At 49.5% G+C, this 14,842-nt stretch overlaps 7 protein-coding genes across 7 annotated transcripts; 4 read left to right on the forward strand and 3 right to left on the reverse strand.

The window, feature by feature from the left end:
* Positions 1 to 576: 576 nt before the first annotated feature.
* Positions 577 to 1,736, reverse strand: N7533_005729 (SIR2 family NAD-dependent protein deacylase; the record flags this gene model as incomplete). Its single annotated transcript, XM_057102379.1, has 2 exons — positions 577 to 1,295; positions 1,385 to 1,736. 2 exons carry the CDS (start codon positions 1,734 to 1,736, stop codon positions 577 to 579), a joined length of 1,071 nt encoding a protein of 356 aa, XP_056962009.1.
* A 447-nt stretch (positions 1,737 to 2,183) lies between these two features.
* Positions 2,184 to 3,051, reverse strand: N7533_005730 (pyridoxamine 5'-phosphate oxidase family protein; the record flags this gene model as incomplete). The annotated part of the gene is made up of 2 exons (XM_057102380.1): positions 2,184 to 2,920; positions 2,988 to 3,051. 2 exons carry the CDS (start codon positions 3,049 to 3,051, stop codon positions 2,184 to 2,186), a joined length of 801 nt encoding a protein of 266 aa, XP_056962010.1.
* A 597-nt stretch (positions 3,052 to 3,648) lies between these two features.
* N7533_005731 (aminopeptidase P family protein) lies at positions 3,649 to 5,704 on the forward strand (the record flags this gene model as incomplete). Its single annotated transcript, XM_057102381.1, has 10 exons — positions 3,649 to 3,856; positions 3,934 to 4,098; positions 4,154 to 4,314; positions 4,391 to 4,783; positions 4,837 to 4,880; positions 4,935 to 4,968; positions 5,048 to 5,269; positions 5,325 to 5,443; positions 5,498 to 5,624; positions 5,675 to 5,704. 10 exons carry the CDS (start codon positions 3,649 to 3,651, stop codon positions 5,702 to 5,704), a joined length of 1,503 nt encoding a protein of 500 aa, XP_056962011.1.
* Positions 5,705 to 6,407: 703 nt separating this feature from the next.
* Positions 6,408 to 8,415, forward strand: N7533_005732 (protein serine/threonine kinase activating protein nimO; the record flags this gene model as incomplete). Its single annotated transcript, XM_057102382.1, has 3 exons — positions 6,408 to 6,872; positions 6,987 to 7,766; positions 7,816 to 8,415. The coding sequence occupies 3 exons, from the start codon at positions 6,408 to 6,410 to the stop codon at positions 8,413 to 8,415; spliced, it is 1,845 nt and encodes a 614-aa protein (XP_056962012.1).
* A 1,996-nt stretch (positions 8,416 to 10,411) lies between these two features.
* Positions 10,412 to 11,567, forward strand: N7533_005733 (3-methyl-2-oxobutanoate hydroxymethyltransferase ECM31; the record flags this gene model as incomplete). Its single annotated transcript, XM_057102383.1, has 2 exons — positions 10,412 to 10,876; positions 10,947 to 11,567. 2 exons carry the CDS (start codon positions 10,412 to 10,414, stop codon positions 11,565 to 11,567), a joined length of 1,086 nt encoding a protein of 361 aa, XP_056962013.1.
* Positions 11,568 to 11,690: 123 nt separating this feature from the next.
* On the reverse strand, positions 11,691 to 12,464 carry N7533_005734 (ubiquitin-like protein ATG12; the record flags this gene model as incomplete). Its single annotated transcript, XM_057102384.1, has 3 exons — positions 11,691 to 11,750; positions 11,807 to 12,006; positions 12,152 to 12,464. Coding segments are annotated over 3 exons (573 nt in total), but the record flags the coding sequence as incomplete, so codon positions are not given.
* Positions 12,465 to 13,311: 847 nt separating this feature from the next.
* On the forward strand, positions 13,312 to 14,396 carry N7533_005735 (E2 ubiquitin-conjugating protein UBC8; the record flags this gene model as incomplete). The annotated part of the gene is made up of 6 exons (XM_057102385.1): positions 13,312 to 13,344; positions 13,488 to 13,490; positions 13,758 to 13,791; positions 13,847 to 13,961; positions 14,023 to 14,204; positions 14,260 to 14,396. The coding sequence occupies 6 exons, from the start codon at positions 13,312 to 13,314 to the stop codon at positions 14,394 to 14,396; spliced, it is 504 nt and encodes a 167-aa protein (XP_056962015.1).
* Between the last annotated feature and the right edge of the window lie 446 nt (positions 14,397 to 14,842).

The following is a 14,842-nucleotide window of genomic DNA, read 5'->3' on the forward strand; positions in this document are numbered from 1 at the left end:
TCCGATCGAAGATATCAAGTGTTAGATCAAATATCAAATACTCACCTGAAGTTAGTACAGCTGTCAAAGAAATTGACACGCGGGGGCGGGGGTAAGGGTTGAGATGGGAAAGAATCGAGAGAGCAAATCGCGCGTTATCGATAGACAAGTTGTTTTCCCGATTCCCCAGCAACGGTTTCTGCCTGAGGCTACCAAACAACGCAGGTCAACAAAGGGCAAACAGTCAACCTCGGAACAGCATATCAGAACTGAAGGAATTCAAAATTTAAGAGCCGGCTGCTTTGCGTCGGTTGTTGACCCGGTAAGGGTCATGGATCTCAGGAGTGACTGTTTTTCAACGTGCTTCAACGGGCTGCTGTCAAGGCCCGGTACAGCTTTGCTTGTTAGTTGCAACTAGGGAAAAACCATGCTTCACTATCATGATACATTGAGAAAACACTTACTTCCAGGGTTTGATTTAATTCTACTAGTATAGAGCAGAACACAGGAATCTTTATAATCTTCAAGTTTATTCATTTATAAAAATTTCCAAAAAAGAAAAAGCCAAGTGCAACGCAATTCCATGCAGCATCCCGATCAAATCTCGCCAATCACACTCTTCAATATATCCGGTAGAATGACACTCGCATCACCCTCGAAAAACCAATCAGTTTCTTTCAGCGGCTCCGCTCGCGACTTTCGGGGGGAGTAGGGCTCCATGTTGATCACGGCAACTCGTGCTCCCTTGTCACGGGCATCATCAACGTAGCCTGCAGCGGGGTAGACTTGAGAGCTCGTACCAATTACGAGCATCAGGTCGATGGGCTCGGAGCTCATCCATTCCTCCACCGTTTCCAATGTAGTAGTGGGCAAGGGCTCTCCAAACCAGACTACTCCGGGTCGGAGAAGACCGTTGCATTCAGGGCATTGGGGCAGCTCTTCATCCGAGAGGTTGGGGATATGATTGCTGATGTCGGAGATGTCAATCTCTTCGTCGGACTCATCTTTGTTCTCTTCCTTGCACTCCTTATTTTCATCACCCACCTCCTTCTTCTCATCTCTCACTTTCTGCTCCTCTTGAACCTCCTTTTCTGAATCGTCCTCTGATTCATCCGTTTGCTGTGCAACCACCTTGTCTTCTTTCTGTTCAGTATTCTTGGGCGATGACTTTTTAGGAATTGCCAAAGCAGGAACAATAGGGTCAGTAAAGTCCTGGCGGGTATATTTGCAGTAGAAGTCGGTGCATTTGATATCGAACAGTGAGCCGTGAAGTAGATGTAGTTGTTCAGACGGGTGTTGTGCTCGCTGCGATAGACCTGAACCCCCGGCAGAATTATAATCATGTTAAACAAAAGTTTCATAAGACTTCAGATCTAGGAGTTTTAGATTTATCAAATAATCTTACCGTCAACATTCTGAGAGAGGGTAATAAAGTCTCTGTTCTTTCGTGACAACTCCGCCAACGCATAATGACCTTTATTCGGGGCTGCTTTCAACGCCATATGTCGACGAAAGCTATAGAACTGCCAGACTAGGTCCGGGTTTTCTTCAAAGGCTTCTGGAGTCGCTAGATCGGTTGCATCGTGGGTACGCCATAGTCCTCCAGCGCCGCGGAAAGTCGGTAGACCCGAGGCAGCGGAGAGACCAGCGCCCACCAAAGCGACGATACGCCGACATGTTTTTAAATGAGCAGCAAAAGACTCGCGATCTGTAGAAGGAAGAGCGGCACGGGCGGCCTGTTTGGCAGCTGAAGTCATGATGAAGAAGGGGAGGGATGAGAATGCAAAAGCAAAAATCAGATGGAAGAAGTATATGAAGAGCCCAAGGTTCAAGTTGGAGAAAATGGCGTGGGGCTTGCCGATCTCAGCGGGGCCCGTCAAAGAATTTAGGATTTCCCGAGTCCAAGAACTAGTACTCTGATCCTGCGCTAGTTGAGTTCTTTGAATCACCTCAAAGATCACCTGGGCAGGTGAAAGGAAGTCACATTACTAGTAATTTAGTAGCTCGAGGCTGCCTTGGGTCTTGACTCTTTCATCCAGGCATCAGCTTTGCTCGGATATTTGTAAAGAAGTCACTACGTAGTCCACCCGGATATTAATTTGGCATCAAACCCTTGGAACCCTCTTAACTCTTGGAATTTCAAGACATATGACTTCAAGTTGAAATAAGCTACCCAGTTATCATATTGAATAATAGCAAGAGTTTCAGTGCAGCTCCTCAGCAGGCATCTGTACAACCACAGCGCTCTCCGCCAAAGCCTGATTCTGCTTATTCTTAGTCTCAATGTAAGAGGTAATATGCTCGGGAACTTCCCCAAGTTTACCATCACCACTGGCTACCGGCGTTCCGAAAGTCTGCCAGACAGGAACAACGCCCGTCCAGATACGACTAGTGATCTGCGGATCCTCACTATCCTTGCGCTCATCCGAGACCCCACCGTCACGAATCTTCCCACTGCCATCCATGACCTTGACCTTGAGGATAACGGTAGATGACATCTCCGCCTTGTCAGGAGGAACGCGGGAGTTATCCCAACGATTCTCGAGAACAGAGTTCGTGATCATCTTCATGGCCCACAGTTTCTCCTGTTCATCTGTGACGAGGCTGGCGTAGCCGTGCAGGACGGCGGAGCGGTAGTTGTAGCTATGCGAGTTGGGCGTCAGAGATAGAATTAGACCGTCTACCTGGCTGGTTGCCACGCAAATGGGTAGACCCTCGCCATCAGAGGCGCGGGCGAGATTCATTATGCGCGAGCTCACGTAGCCGTGGAGGTAGCATTCCAGCGGTTCGTTGATGGTCGCGGAGGGGTACTCGAAGGAACCCATTTGACCGATCATCGGCAAGATGGTGGGGAAAGGGTCGTCCGGGCCTGGATTAAAGGATACATGGAGGACTGGGGAGGCATTTATGATGGCGTGGATTGGACCAAGGTCATATGTAGCTAAATGGTTCAAGTTGTCAGTAGCAGTAGTAGTACTATGTGGAATGGCAACCTAAAGGCATCATACCGCGGTGCTTGTATCGGTTGACGGTGTTCGACGACCGTTTGGGATAGGTGAGGGTTCTTCCCATCTTCAGAATTTTCGATTTAGTATTGAAATTGATCGGAACCTGTTTCAGTATAACACGTGAAGTTGAATCAATTCAATTTTACTAGTAGTAGTACCAGTACTGACTTGCATATAGTTATTGGGAAATACTCGTTTATATAGCTAGGTAGGTAGTAGTATCTACCTAGGATTGAGTCACTCCTAGATAATCAATTTACCAGTGTCACAGTCCTTTACCATCACTCCCGACTGAATACGACACGCTTTAGCCCGCCTATTCGAGTAGGTCCATCCGTGCCAGCTTAACAGCGATTGGCTGCAAGCCTTTAACGGAGTTCAAGTTGACTGGAACATGGGGATTCGCCCGAGAAATGGAAAGTATATACTACTAGTACATGACACAATAGCCTGGAAAGGGAATGATCGGTAGAATGAGAGCCTTAGTAGATATAGCACAGCAAGCCCTGCTTAGACACCTTAAAGGTAATCCTGATTGCAACACTTTGTTGGTGATTGGCCCACACCGCCGACGGGGCCATTTCGATCAATCCCATTGGAACTGCCTCACCTCCAGCTATCGCTATCACCGGTCACCTCCGCATACTCCGTACATTTCGCAATGGCATGCAGGTCACTCGCCCGATGCGCTCGCCTGCGCCCTTCGTCTCGCCCGAGTCTACTCAGCCTGACACCGTCCCGTCACACTTTCATTCGCACCCCTTCGCGCTCGTCTAGGACTTACGCTACCGAGTCCGTGTTCGCCGCGGACCTCAAGTTCGGCCAGCCTTTGCATGAGACACACCCCCACCTCCTCGATCCTGGTGAACGTACGTGCATAGACTTGCTGTTTTGGATTTTTTCTGATTACACTGCGAATGATTCAACTGACACAAACAAATTATAGTTACCCCGGGAATCACCGCACTCGAGTATGCCCAGCGTCGGTCGCGCCTCGCCAACAAGCTCCCCAAGGGCGCCGTCGCTATTCTCGCCGCTTCCGAAGTGAAGTATCGCGCGCCAGGGATCTTTAATGAGTACCGACAGGATTCCAATTTCTTCTACCTTACAGGTGGGTACAGTGAAGGACGACAATCGCGAGAGGAATCATTTTGACCATGGATTAGGATTCAACGAGCCCAACGCACTTGCAGTAATCGGCAACGATGGATCTGGGGATAATCATACCTTCCACCTCTACGTGAGGGAGAAGGACGCTCGAGCTGAACTCTGGGATGGTGCGCGGTCCGGCACACAGGCCGCCGTGGACGTCTTCAACGCCGATGAGGTTGGTACTGCACGTCGCATAAGCACAGGCGCAATAAAAAAAGAATGAAACCAAGACTAACATTCCCGGTCTACAGACAGGAAATATCGAAAACATCGGAGACATTCTCCCCAGAATTGTGACCGGCGCCTCGGAGGTTTACTCAGACATCCCCTCACTCGATAACGCGAGGTCATCGCTGCACCGATATCTCTATGGACCGACCGTTGCTTCGGAGAAGCTGAAGAAGTTCGTGGATCACCGCAAGGTCAAACCTCTCAAGTCGATCCTGAACGAGATGCGGGCCTTCAAAAGCGAGAACGAGGTAGTACACATGCGCATGCTGGGACAGGCTGCTGGGCGCTCATTCACGGATTCGATGCGTCAGTCTTTTGCCACAGAGAAGGCTTTGATGTCGTATCTGGAATATCAGTTCAAGGTGCACGGATGTGATGGGAGCGCTTTTGTTCCTGTCATTGCGGGCGGACAGGTATGTGATGCTAGAGACCTTTGACAAGGATAAGGAAATACTAATGGGAACAGAATGCATTGAGTATCCACTATACGAGAAACGACGATGCTCTGCGGTATGTATCCGTCTCGTGTTGCCAATTTGCAATATAACTAACGAAATTGGACAGGGACGGAGATCTGATTCTTGTTGACGGTGGTGGTGTAAGTACCCGACTATTCCTATTTTTTTCTTCTCAATCAGATGAGGAAATTTGAAATAGAAATTCTGACAGCCTTTTAGGAACTTGGGGGTTATATTTCTGATATCACAAGAACTTGGCCCGTGAGCGGCAAGTTTACTGATCCCCAGCGGGACTTGTACAATGCAGTGCTCAACGTGCACCGCACGAGTCTGGCTCTTTGCCGCGAGAATGCCAATCTCTCGTTGGACAAACTTCATGGCATTGCTGAGAACGGACTGAAGGACCAGCTGAAGCAGCTTGGGTTTGACATGTCTGGAGCTGTATGTAGTATCCCCATTAACCATGACGAGGCGGCCACGGCTGACACTATAACAGGCTATCAACACTCTCTTCCCCCATCACTTGGGCCATTATATTGGCCTCGATGTACATGATTGCCCTGGATACTCTCGGGGATATAATCTGAAGGCTGGACAGTGCATTACTATTGAACCGTCGGTCCCCCTCCTAACTATCCACCCCAGTACTATGTCACTAATCGACTGCAGTGGTATTTATGTCCCGAACGATGAGCGATGGCCAGAGCATTTCCGTGGTATTGGCATTCGCATTGAAGATAGTGTCTGCGTTGGAGATGAACATCCTATTGTTTTGACCCCCGAGGCCGTCAAAGAGGTATGTTTGTTTACATTGAAATTGTATGAGTGAGGGGCTAACTGTAGTAGGTTGATGATATTGAAGCACTGCGTAGTTAGAAATATCAACATTGTATAGTAGCTGTCAGATACCCTCTCAAAACCAAATGTACAATACGTCTCCAGCCCCCCCTGACGTGGGGGCTGTTACTTTGCATCCTTTTGCCTTGAAAGTTTATGGTGGCTGGCCCGGGTGGTTGGTATTATTCTTTGTTGCGATGATCAAAACAGAGGAAGAAGAAGAATTAGCAGCTTTGCAATTCCTCAAAGAAATGTAGAGTTCAAAATTAAATAAGCATTAGAATTCAAAGAAATGCTCGGCACGTCGCGCCCGTAGGAATGTAATGTTGATGGTTCATGCTTCGCGCGACCCTGTTGGTTGTCCCGGCGCAGGCAAAACAAACGGAGCGGGTCTCCACCACACCCATTTTGCCCTTCGACGGGGGACCTCTTCCTTCTTCAACCCCAAATCCACTACCACAACCTCACCTTCTTTATCTTCCCTGGGTTGTGTTGAATTCTCCCTCCAGTTCGACTTTGACCGTTCTCTGTGCTACCATGCAGTACTCCCTCTAAAGTCACTGTCGGGACCAGCTAAGGACGTGTAGCACGTCGCGTGCTCGAACTCGAATACCCCTCTCTAACAGCTTGAACCCCAGCTGTGCAGACTCGAAGCTATTGACACGCTTAACTTGTCATCCAGAGATATCGTGTCCATATGGCCGCTGTATTCGTTCCCCCCTCCCCCCAAACCTCCCTGAACATGTCGACTCGACGCCCTCTCGCCAACGTGCCGAATGCCACCAATTCTCCTCACAGGACCGGGCTCTTGCCTGCCAAACGAGCCCGGTCGACTCAACTCGAGATTCCATACGGCCAGCCCCCGCCCAAGAAGCAAGTGATGGATGTTGCGGAGCAAGAGACTCGGTCTCCCTCGCGGAGTAGATCAACCGTTCAACAAAGCACTGAGTCTAGGCTCTTTGCTCGCCGATCCAATAACGCCAACCCTAGCGCGTTTGAGAAGAAGCTCGTTGCAGCGAGAGATCGTGAACGGCAGCCGGTTGTGAAGGGAACCAAGGGCGAGAGGCCATCCGCGGATACGCTGGATAATATTCGTCAATGGCAACGGCATTACCGCAAGGCTTTCCCTCAGTTTGTCTTCTATTTCGATAGTATCCCAGAAGATGTTCGCCGAAAGTTCTCTCGTCAGGTGGTTGCACTTGGAGCTGTAAGCAACTCCCTTCCCGTCCGAATATGCAACGCGTCTAAAGACGTTGTGCCATTCGTCCTGTCAGGGACTGGTTAACGTTTGCTTGGACTGTTTGCTAACATCAATTTATAGCGTGAGGAGAAGTTCTTCTCTCGACTAGTCACCCACGTCGTCACCTCACGTCCCATCCCTGCCGAAGCCGTCACAAGTCCAACCGAAGAGTCTACAGCTACACCAGAGGCTAGTGGTGATGCCCATATCCAAACAGTCAACCCATCCTTACTAGACAAAAGTGCTGGTCGCCGGGATCAAGGAAACATGGATGTCTTGCAAAGAGCTCGACAGATGGGCATGAAGATCTGGGCACTGGAGAAGTTGCAACGGATGATCACGACAATCAATGACAATGAGCTTGCTGGTCAACATGATGCTGTATCGCGGAGCAAAGCTGCCGGTGGCCATACTACGCATGGCAAGGGTGATAATGATCTATCACGCGTGCTTCGTCAAGAAATGTTGAATGGGCCATCGGACCGCGATCCTCTGGCATCTATGGAAATGCTGGTGTTCAAGGGGCCTTTTATCTACATCCACGACATGAACGAGAAGACCAAGCCGGTCATGGTTCGAGAGTATTCGCGCGTCGCCAAACGCCAGGATGGATCTTGGCCCCAATTCCGAAGTGCGCCCCTGGGCAAGTGTCCTTTTATCGATGAGCCTCCCAGTCGCAAAGAGTATGATCGTCACCGGATGCGTCAAGCTCAGAAGGAAAAGAAAGCCGCTCGACAGAATGTTGAGGAGCCTCAACCTCAACCTGTTGCTACTAATGAAACGCCCATCGACACCAAAGCATGCACAGAAGTCGCCAAGCCACAGATGTCAATTGAGGAGAATTCGAAGCCTCTATCACCAGTCGAAATTCCAGGAAAACCCTCCTTTGAAGAAACCCACGAAAAGAAAGAGCTCTGAAAGCTTCATCCCTCCTAATTTTCCTCGAACTGGTCCTTTCTATACTGGCCGCGAGCCTGCGGCATCCGGTGTGCAACCATCCAATGTTACTTCCGCTATCCGATCACAGATGATCTCTTCCACTGCAGCTGCGCCTGGTGCTAAGGCAGGACTGAGCAAGGAAGTCCACGGGTTGAAACGCAAGGTTCTGGAGAAGGGCACTGGTGGTATCATCACGGGATCGATGGCCGCACCTCAACGTCCGAGCAACGGCTCGTCACTGAACCCCATCAGAGCTCAATCAACCGAGTCCAACAAATCAGCTGTTCCTGAGAAGACTGGCCACGAAGAGGATGGAAATCAATCCGAAGGAGCTGGTAACAAGCGCCGGCGGGACGAGCGACGGGATAGCCAACAGAAGAAGCCTGAACAACGGCGACGAGATCCCAAACCTGGGTACTGTGAGAACTGCAGAGACAAGTTTGATGACTTTGAAGAGCACACCCTCACTCGAAAGCATCGTCGATTTGCACAGAACACTTCCAACTGGGCCGAACTCGACGCCCTACTCTTCGAAATTCAACGCCCGCTCAAGGACGAGTATCAGTTTTGAGTTGGCCTCGAAGAGCACACCTCACGTGAATGCACCTCCATTCCCCTAGAACTCTTACAAACGGCCTACAATGGACGCCTTTTTCGAAATCCAACATCCGCCCAAGCAAGAATATGATTTTTTTTTTTTTCGCGAGTTAATCTGTCGATGTCGATTCACCATGGTTCACCTTTGAAAATACGAATCTAACCCTGCGTCGACTATTGTTGCATTTTCTTGCCGCCAGGCCTTTCCCCCGTCTTTGTTCTCCTTCCAATGCTCAAGAATTCTTATTTAAGCATTGGGTTCACCACGTCTCCCAACCCAGGGAAGTGGCATCTTGGACCGCATCACCATACCCAACGGCATCGATACATCTGCATCGCATTATGTGGAGTTTTCATTATCACCTCGCATCAGCACTGCTACGGCAGCTACTCAACTGATACAGCAACTTGTCTTGACCTCCCTGAGTGAGGTCGTCCATTCCTTTGAGCCCATCTTTCTCCTTCAATACCTTTCTCCCCATTGTATTTTCTACTCAACTTTTTCTTCTCATTTTTGCATGAACGCATTCGTTATGGAAAACGCAACTACTTATACAATGCCTCGGTGTGCCGGGCTGTACCAAATCATGATTCCCACCCATATTTTCCTTGTTTCGTCTTGTTTCTTTTCCGGTGGCTGGGTGTTGGTGCGTGCCACGCACATCCCACCTCTGCGGATCGTTTATCTGGGTGCCTGGAGGCTCACTGTCCACCATGGCCTCGTGGTGCATGGGCGGCTTCCGTCGACGTTTGACATGATTGCAAGGAGGGGTGGTGCATGGCATGGCATTGCATTGCATCCTGTTACATGATCTCATCTGTCAATAGTGCCTACGGGCCTAATTGTTCGCTCATCTACTTGTGTTTCTCTTGTTTGTTCATCCGGTGGAGTTCTTTGTCCTCTTTTTATCTTTCGGGTCTTAATACCCGGCGCAAGTGGTGGGTTTAGTTTTGTTCACAACAGTAGTACCTACAATCTATTGACTCTACAATAATCACTTCCTCTTTCTTCCCCGCCGTACTAGTAGCCGGAATACCCCCATGAGCTTCAACTTGCGATATCGGCTGTTATGTTTGCCTGCTGAATTCGGGTTATCCTCGGTTAACACGCACACACAATACCAGTGCAATCCAATGCTTAATCCAAATGGTCTAGTTAGTCTCCAAGTCCCAAGTATACCAAGCAGTCCTCAGCACTCCCCGCACTAACCCCAAAACAGAAGTTACCTCGGCCACGCATTCGGGAAGCGGTGAGCCGATTACGCCGATTACAGGAGATACAGTACTTAACTATGTATCTGCTGTACAATTGGTTTCCCAACTCATCGAAGAAATTAGATCCTAACTTCTTTTTCGAAATGCATAGCCGGCAGCTATAACAATTATCGCAAACCAAACTATGCACATCATATGCTCAACACCAAACTACCCCACCATGCCTCGCCCCACCAGGGAAGAGCAGATCACCAGTAACCGCAAACAACCGAACTCCCGGTATTAGCGGTATTGGCAATACTGGCAGTACCCAAGTGACGGGCATCTTTAATGCCGCGGCGGGTCGAAGCTCAACCTCGAGATTTCTTTTTTTTAAGCGGAGATGCTCCCGTCTACGCTGCATAACCCAGACCTTCCCGGACAGATGGAAGTGGTGTTCATCCATTTAAAGGCCCTGAGATTGAGACAAGCAACAACGTGAAATCTACACCAGAACCGCAGAAACCCCTCCATTCTTCCCACGTGCCGAGCATTTTGTGAGGTCATTGCCGCGACATCTGGCTTTGAGCTTCGTTGAGCTACGAACAATCGGTCTACAGCTTGATTTTTCTTCTCCGATCTCTCTTTTGATACTCTATCTGTGTGAGGTGTGAGCTGTTATTGAGCTGTATTGCTTGAATCTTCTCGCTTTCCGCCGTCCTCCGGGGCCTCTTCTCTCATCTCTCGCCATCTCCATCGACCTGATCGGCGCCGCTATGACTGTCCCTGCTTCGGCCTTGCGGCCGCTCTCACGAAGCAGCTTCCTGAACCCATGCCTACTGGCTTCGAGCGCACTGCGCGCTACTGCCCCCCGCCCCCGGAAGAATATCACAGCGTCTCGATCTCCCACTCTCTCGACTCCTTCCTCGCCGCTTCGCTCCCAGATCCGATACAGCTCCTATAACTCGCCTGATTACGCGCCAAATACCCCCAATGCTCGGAAGAAGGTTACCATGCAGACGTTGAAAAGTCTTTATAGGAAGGGCGAGCCGATCACAATGTTGACGGCGCATGATTTCCCCAGTGCCCATGTGGCTGATGTCGCCGGCATGGATGTAGTATTGGTCGGTGATAGCCTGGGCATGGTGGCGCTAGGATTGGATAACACGACCGAGGTGAACATGGATGATATGATCTTGCATTGCAGGAGTGTGGTCCGTGGAGCGAAGAGCGCATTCATTGTAAGTTGCCTCGTGGTCGTGTCACGGTTGCATACTAGCATGGACTGACAATGTTGCTCTCTTTCCTCAGGTCGGTGATTTGCCAATGGGTTCTTATGAGATCTCCCCCGAACAGGCGGTGGAGTCTTCCCTCCGTCTCGTGAAGGAAGGGCGGGTACAGGGAGTCAAAATCGAGGGCGGCGAGGAATTGGGTCCGACAATTAAGAAGATAACACAGGCTGGTATCCCGGTCGTCGGACACGTGGGTCTGACTCCTCAGCGTCAAAATGCCCTCGGCGGCTTCCGGGTCCAGGGCAAGACGTGTCCGAGCGCGATGCAGCTCCTGAAAGACGCGCTGGTCATGCAAGAGGCTGGAGTATTCATGTTTGTCCTCGAAGCGATGCCTCCAGAGGTAGCCACTCTCATCACGAAAAGGCTCAAGGTTCCGACCATCGGTATTGGCGCTGGTAACGGCTGCTCCGGCCAGGTGTTGGTGCAGATCGATATGACTGGCAACTTCCAGCCGGGTCGATTTGTTCCGAAATTCGTGAAGAGGTATGCAGACGTCTGGGGGGAGGCCGCTCGCGGCATTGCACAGTATCGCGACGAAGTCAAGAGTCGCGCATTCCCGTCACAGGAATACACGTATCCGATCACAAAGGAGGAATTGGAAAAGTTCGAGAAGACAGTGGACGAAATTTATGGCAAATAACGGAACCCCCTGTATCATTCATACCATTTGGGAGGTATCACTTGCATGTGATTTGGTGTCAATCAGCATCTGTACATAGTTCATTCATCACTTCCGTGCATTGGGGTCTGTCGGAGTGCTGGCTCAACCGAATGCCGGCGTCATCGAGTAAGCAACAATTAACTGATCATCGGTTTTGAAACACTGCAATGTAATCAATTAGCGGGTTAATCTACCAAATCGAAAAACAGAGGACGAACTCTAAATAGTCCGCCTACACCTTCGTCTAGACCAGGTGCGAAAACACTGTTAACGTAACAGAAGACGGAGTCTGTGTCCTTGCAGTCAAGCTTCTTTCGAAGGAACTTGACGACAGTTTCAAATTTTTGAGAGGCGCTAATCTTGAACACCCGATTCTTGAGTATTGGGGCGGATGGAAGCGGTTGAAAGCGAACAGTAACTAGAGACGTTAGTCGATACTTTTCTTCAAATAGACCGGAATAGCCTCGGCCAAAAAAAAGCATTATTTCTGCACAAGAGAAAGATCCAAAAAAGGGGGGGAAGCGACAAGGTGGGCGCATTAAATAGGACTAGGCTAGTCATACCTTTGCCAGCATCAATAGCCTCGACGTCAGCCAATGCTTGGTGGGCATCACGGGGTAAACCAGTCAACATAACGGATGCCGTCATGTTCATTGGTAGGTCTGCGCCATGTTCGTCGTCTGGGATCGGAGTTTCTAGGCCTGGGGAGTCTGGCCCTGGCCGCTGTTCTTGACGGCTAGTATTGCCTATGCTCGGACTGGGTCGATGGCTGAGGGTGCTTCCGCTGGGTAGATTGGGAGAGTTGCGAGCAGAGCGCTCCGATGGTGATGATGAGTCCATGCCGATGCTGTTGTCCCAGAAGCCAGCGAGGACGTACTGTTTAATGTTTGGATGTCAAGGTGGGGGGGGGGTTGGGGAAGTTAAGCTTGGGCGGGAGAGAGACAGGGACAGGCAGAACCACAGCTGATCTACGTTGGAGCTTAAATTCTAAGCGCCATCATCAGCCGACTATGAAATCAGTGTCTAAAGTGATATGAGTTGAATAGTAAATATCCCTATAACTACTTTATGAGGGCCAAAAATAAAAAAGGAAACGTAGAATGATCTTATTTTAGGACCATCATACAAGGTTATTCTTGTGGTTAGCCTGTCCAGATTTGATCGTGTGTGCAAGTACAACTCATCGGGTTTAGTTGGTTTACTACGTGGCCATGTTAGGTCTAGTTTGTACCCAGCCGCTACCCTGTTGGGCACATTTTTGTTCTGTCTCTAGATTACTAGTAAGTTAGTATCTTTGGATATCCGATACATACAAGGTAAGGTAAAATAAGGAAAGTTGCGTGTATTCTGATCCATGGAACCCGGCTGAGTCATCCGTCGTTCACCTGCTACACTCTCAAATGGGCAACCCCCTCTTCCCTTCTCGTTCTTCCTTCTCTCACATTAATGCTACTCATACCTCGGAAATAAATTGCTGGATATATCTGGCTAGTCTTGGACACTCTCGCTGCTTTTTCGACCTCACCTCACCCTCTCTACTTGCACCGCTGCTTCTACTTCTGCTCCCCTGCTCCACCTCCGGCTCAGGTTCCGGTGACCTCATTCTCCATTTCTCCTGGTCACGACCTCGACCAAGCTTGCACACTTTGCAGCCCAGCAGCTTCAACACCTTTGCCACTCGCCATTGCTAGGAATTTATCCCATACCGCTTCAAGCCGCCACTATGAGTAGCCCCAAACGAAGAATCGAGACCGATGTGAGTAACCCCGAGCGCTTGGAGATAAGCTCCCGCGGTCCCCGCAATCACTAACCAGTGGCTCTTTTACTGTTCAGGTCATGAAGTATCTTCTACAACGCTTCCTCGCAACTCCTTGTACATCTATGCTAACTCCCATCTAGGATGTACGCTCGCCGATCCCCCCCCCCACGACCCCCGTCATACACGATTGAATGAAGAACATGCTAGTTGGCTGAGGAAGCGTATCTAACCTCCTATATAGGTTGATGAGTGACTATGAGGTGACACTGGTGAACGATAATAGTAAGAATTTCCTATGGTCCTTCGCCAAGTCGCATGTTCAGTCCTGCTAAACAAAGCTCTATCTAGTGTATGTACCAAGCGCCTGCGAACCATCGCCAAGGAAACGACTCACATAATCATACAGGCAGGAATTCTATGTCCGATTCAAGGGCCCAGAAGAGAGTATGTGCATGCTTGCTAATTTTGGTCGGGGATCACACCATGCTAACTCTACCAGCACCGTTTACTGGCGGACACTGGAAAATCCATGTGGAACTGCCTGATCAATACCCTTACAAGAGTCCAAGTATTGGATTCGTTAACCGGATTTTCCATCCCAATATCGATGAGCTGTGAGCCTCTACAACTAACAGCTACGCATGTCGACCATGGGATTCTAATTACAAATTGCAGATCTGGCTCTGTCTGCCTCGACGTCATCAACCAGACATGGTCACCCATGTACGACATGATCAACATTTTCGAAGTTTTCCTACCCCAGTTACTCCGCTACCCCAATCCGTCGGACCCCCTTAATGGAGAGGCTGCTGCATTAATGATGCGGGAGCCTAAGGCATATGAAGCCAAAGTGAAAGGTTGGCATTGAAGTCATCCTAAAATCCGGTTCGATATTCTAACTAGAGTGCATAGAATACGTCGCCAAGTATGCCAGCAAAGAAGCTGTGGACGAAGCGGGCGAAGACACCGAGTCAGAAGACGAACTCAGTTCAGCGGGTAGTTACGATTCTGGTGGTGAAGAGCCCGCCGGCACAATGGACGACGTCTGATTGTCCGGCCGTCACACCTCCACCTGATATACTACCTTTTCCCGAAATCGGATCTGCGCGCACGAACATATTGCATCTCAACTCTCCTATAACACTTTCTTTTGCCATGGTATAGGATAGCGGGCGTTTCATTTATTTTCATGGTGTTTTTTTCTTGTTTAATTTGCTACCTTGATTTCGGTGCGTGGTACACATGAGCATTATTCAGGAAGGAGTCAGCGATGGACTGATGCGTGATTTTTCACCACATGTGTTATAGCTTAGTGAGGTAGTCTAGCTTTCCCAGTTGCTGCGCCATTTTGAATCAATTCCTTTGGTATATTTAATCCCTCGGCCCTGCGTTAAGTGGGCACATAAGTTGATCGGAGTACTACTAGTAGTAGTAGTTAGTAGTGGATGCTTCTGAACGAGTGATGGGGGATTGATGATCGTCTCCCCTAATACCC

Source organism: Penicillium manginii (assembly GCF_028828005.1).
Source record: "Penicillium manginii strain IBT 31320 chromosome Unknown utg000004l:1.0-7231830.0:1.0-7236170.0, whole genome shotgun sequence".
In the NCBI taxonomy this organism is placed as follows: domain Eukaryota; kingdom Fungi; phylum Ascomycota; class Eurotiomycetes; order Eurotiales; family Aspergillaceae; genus Penicillium; species Penicillium manginii.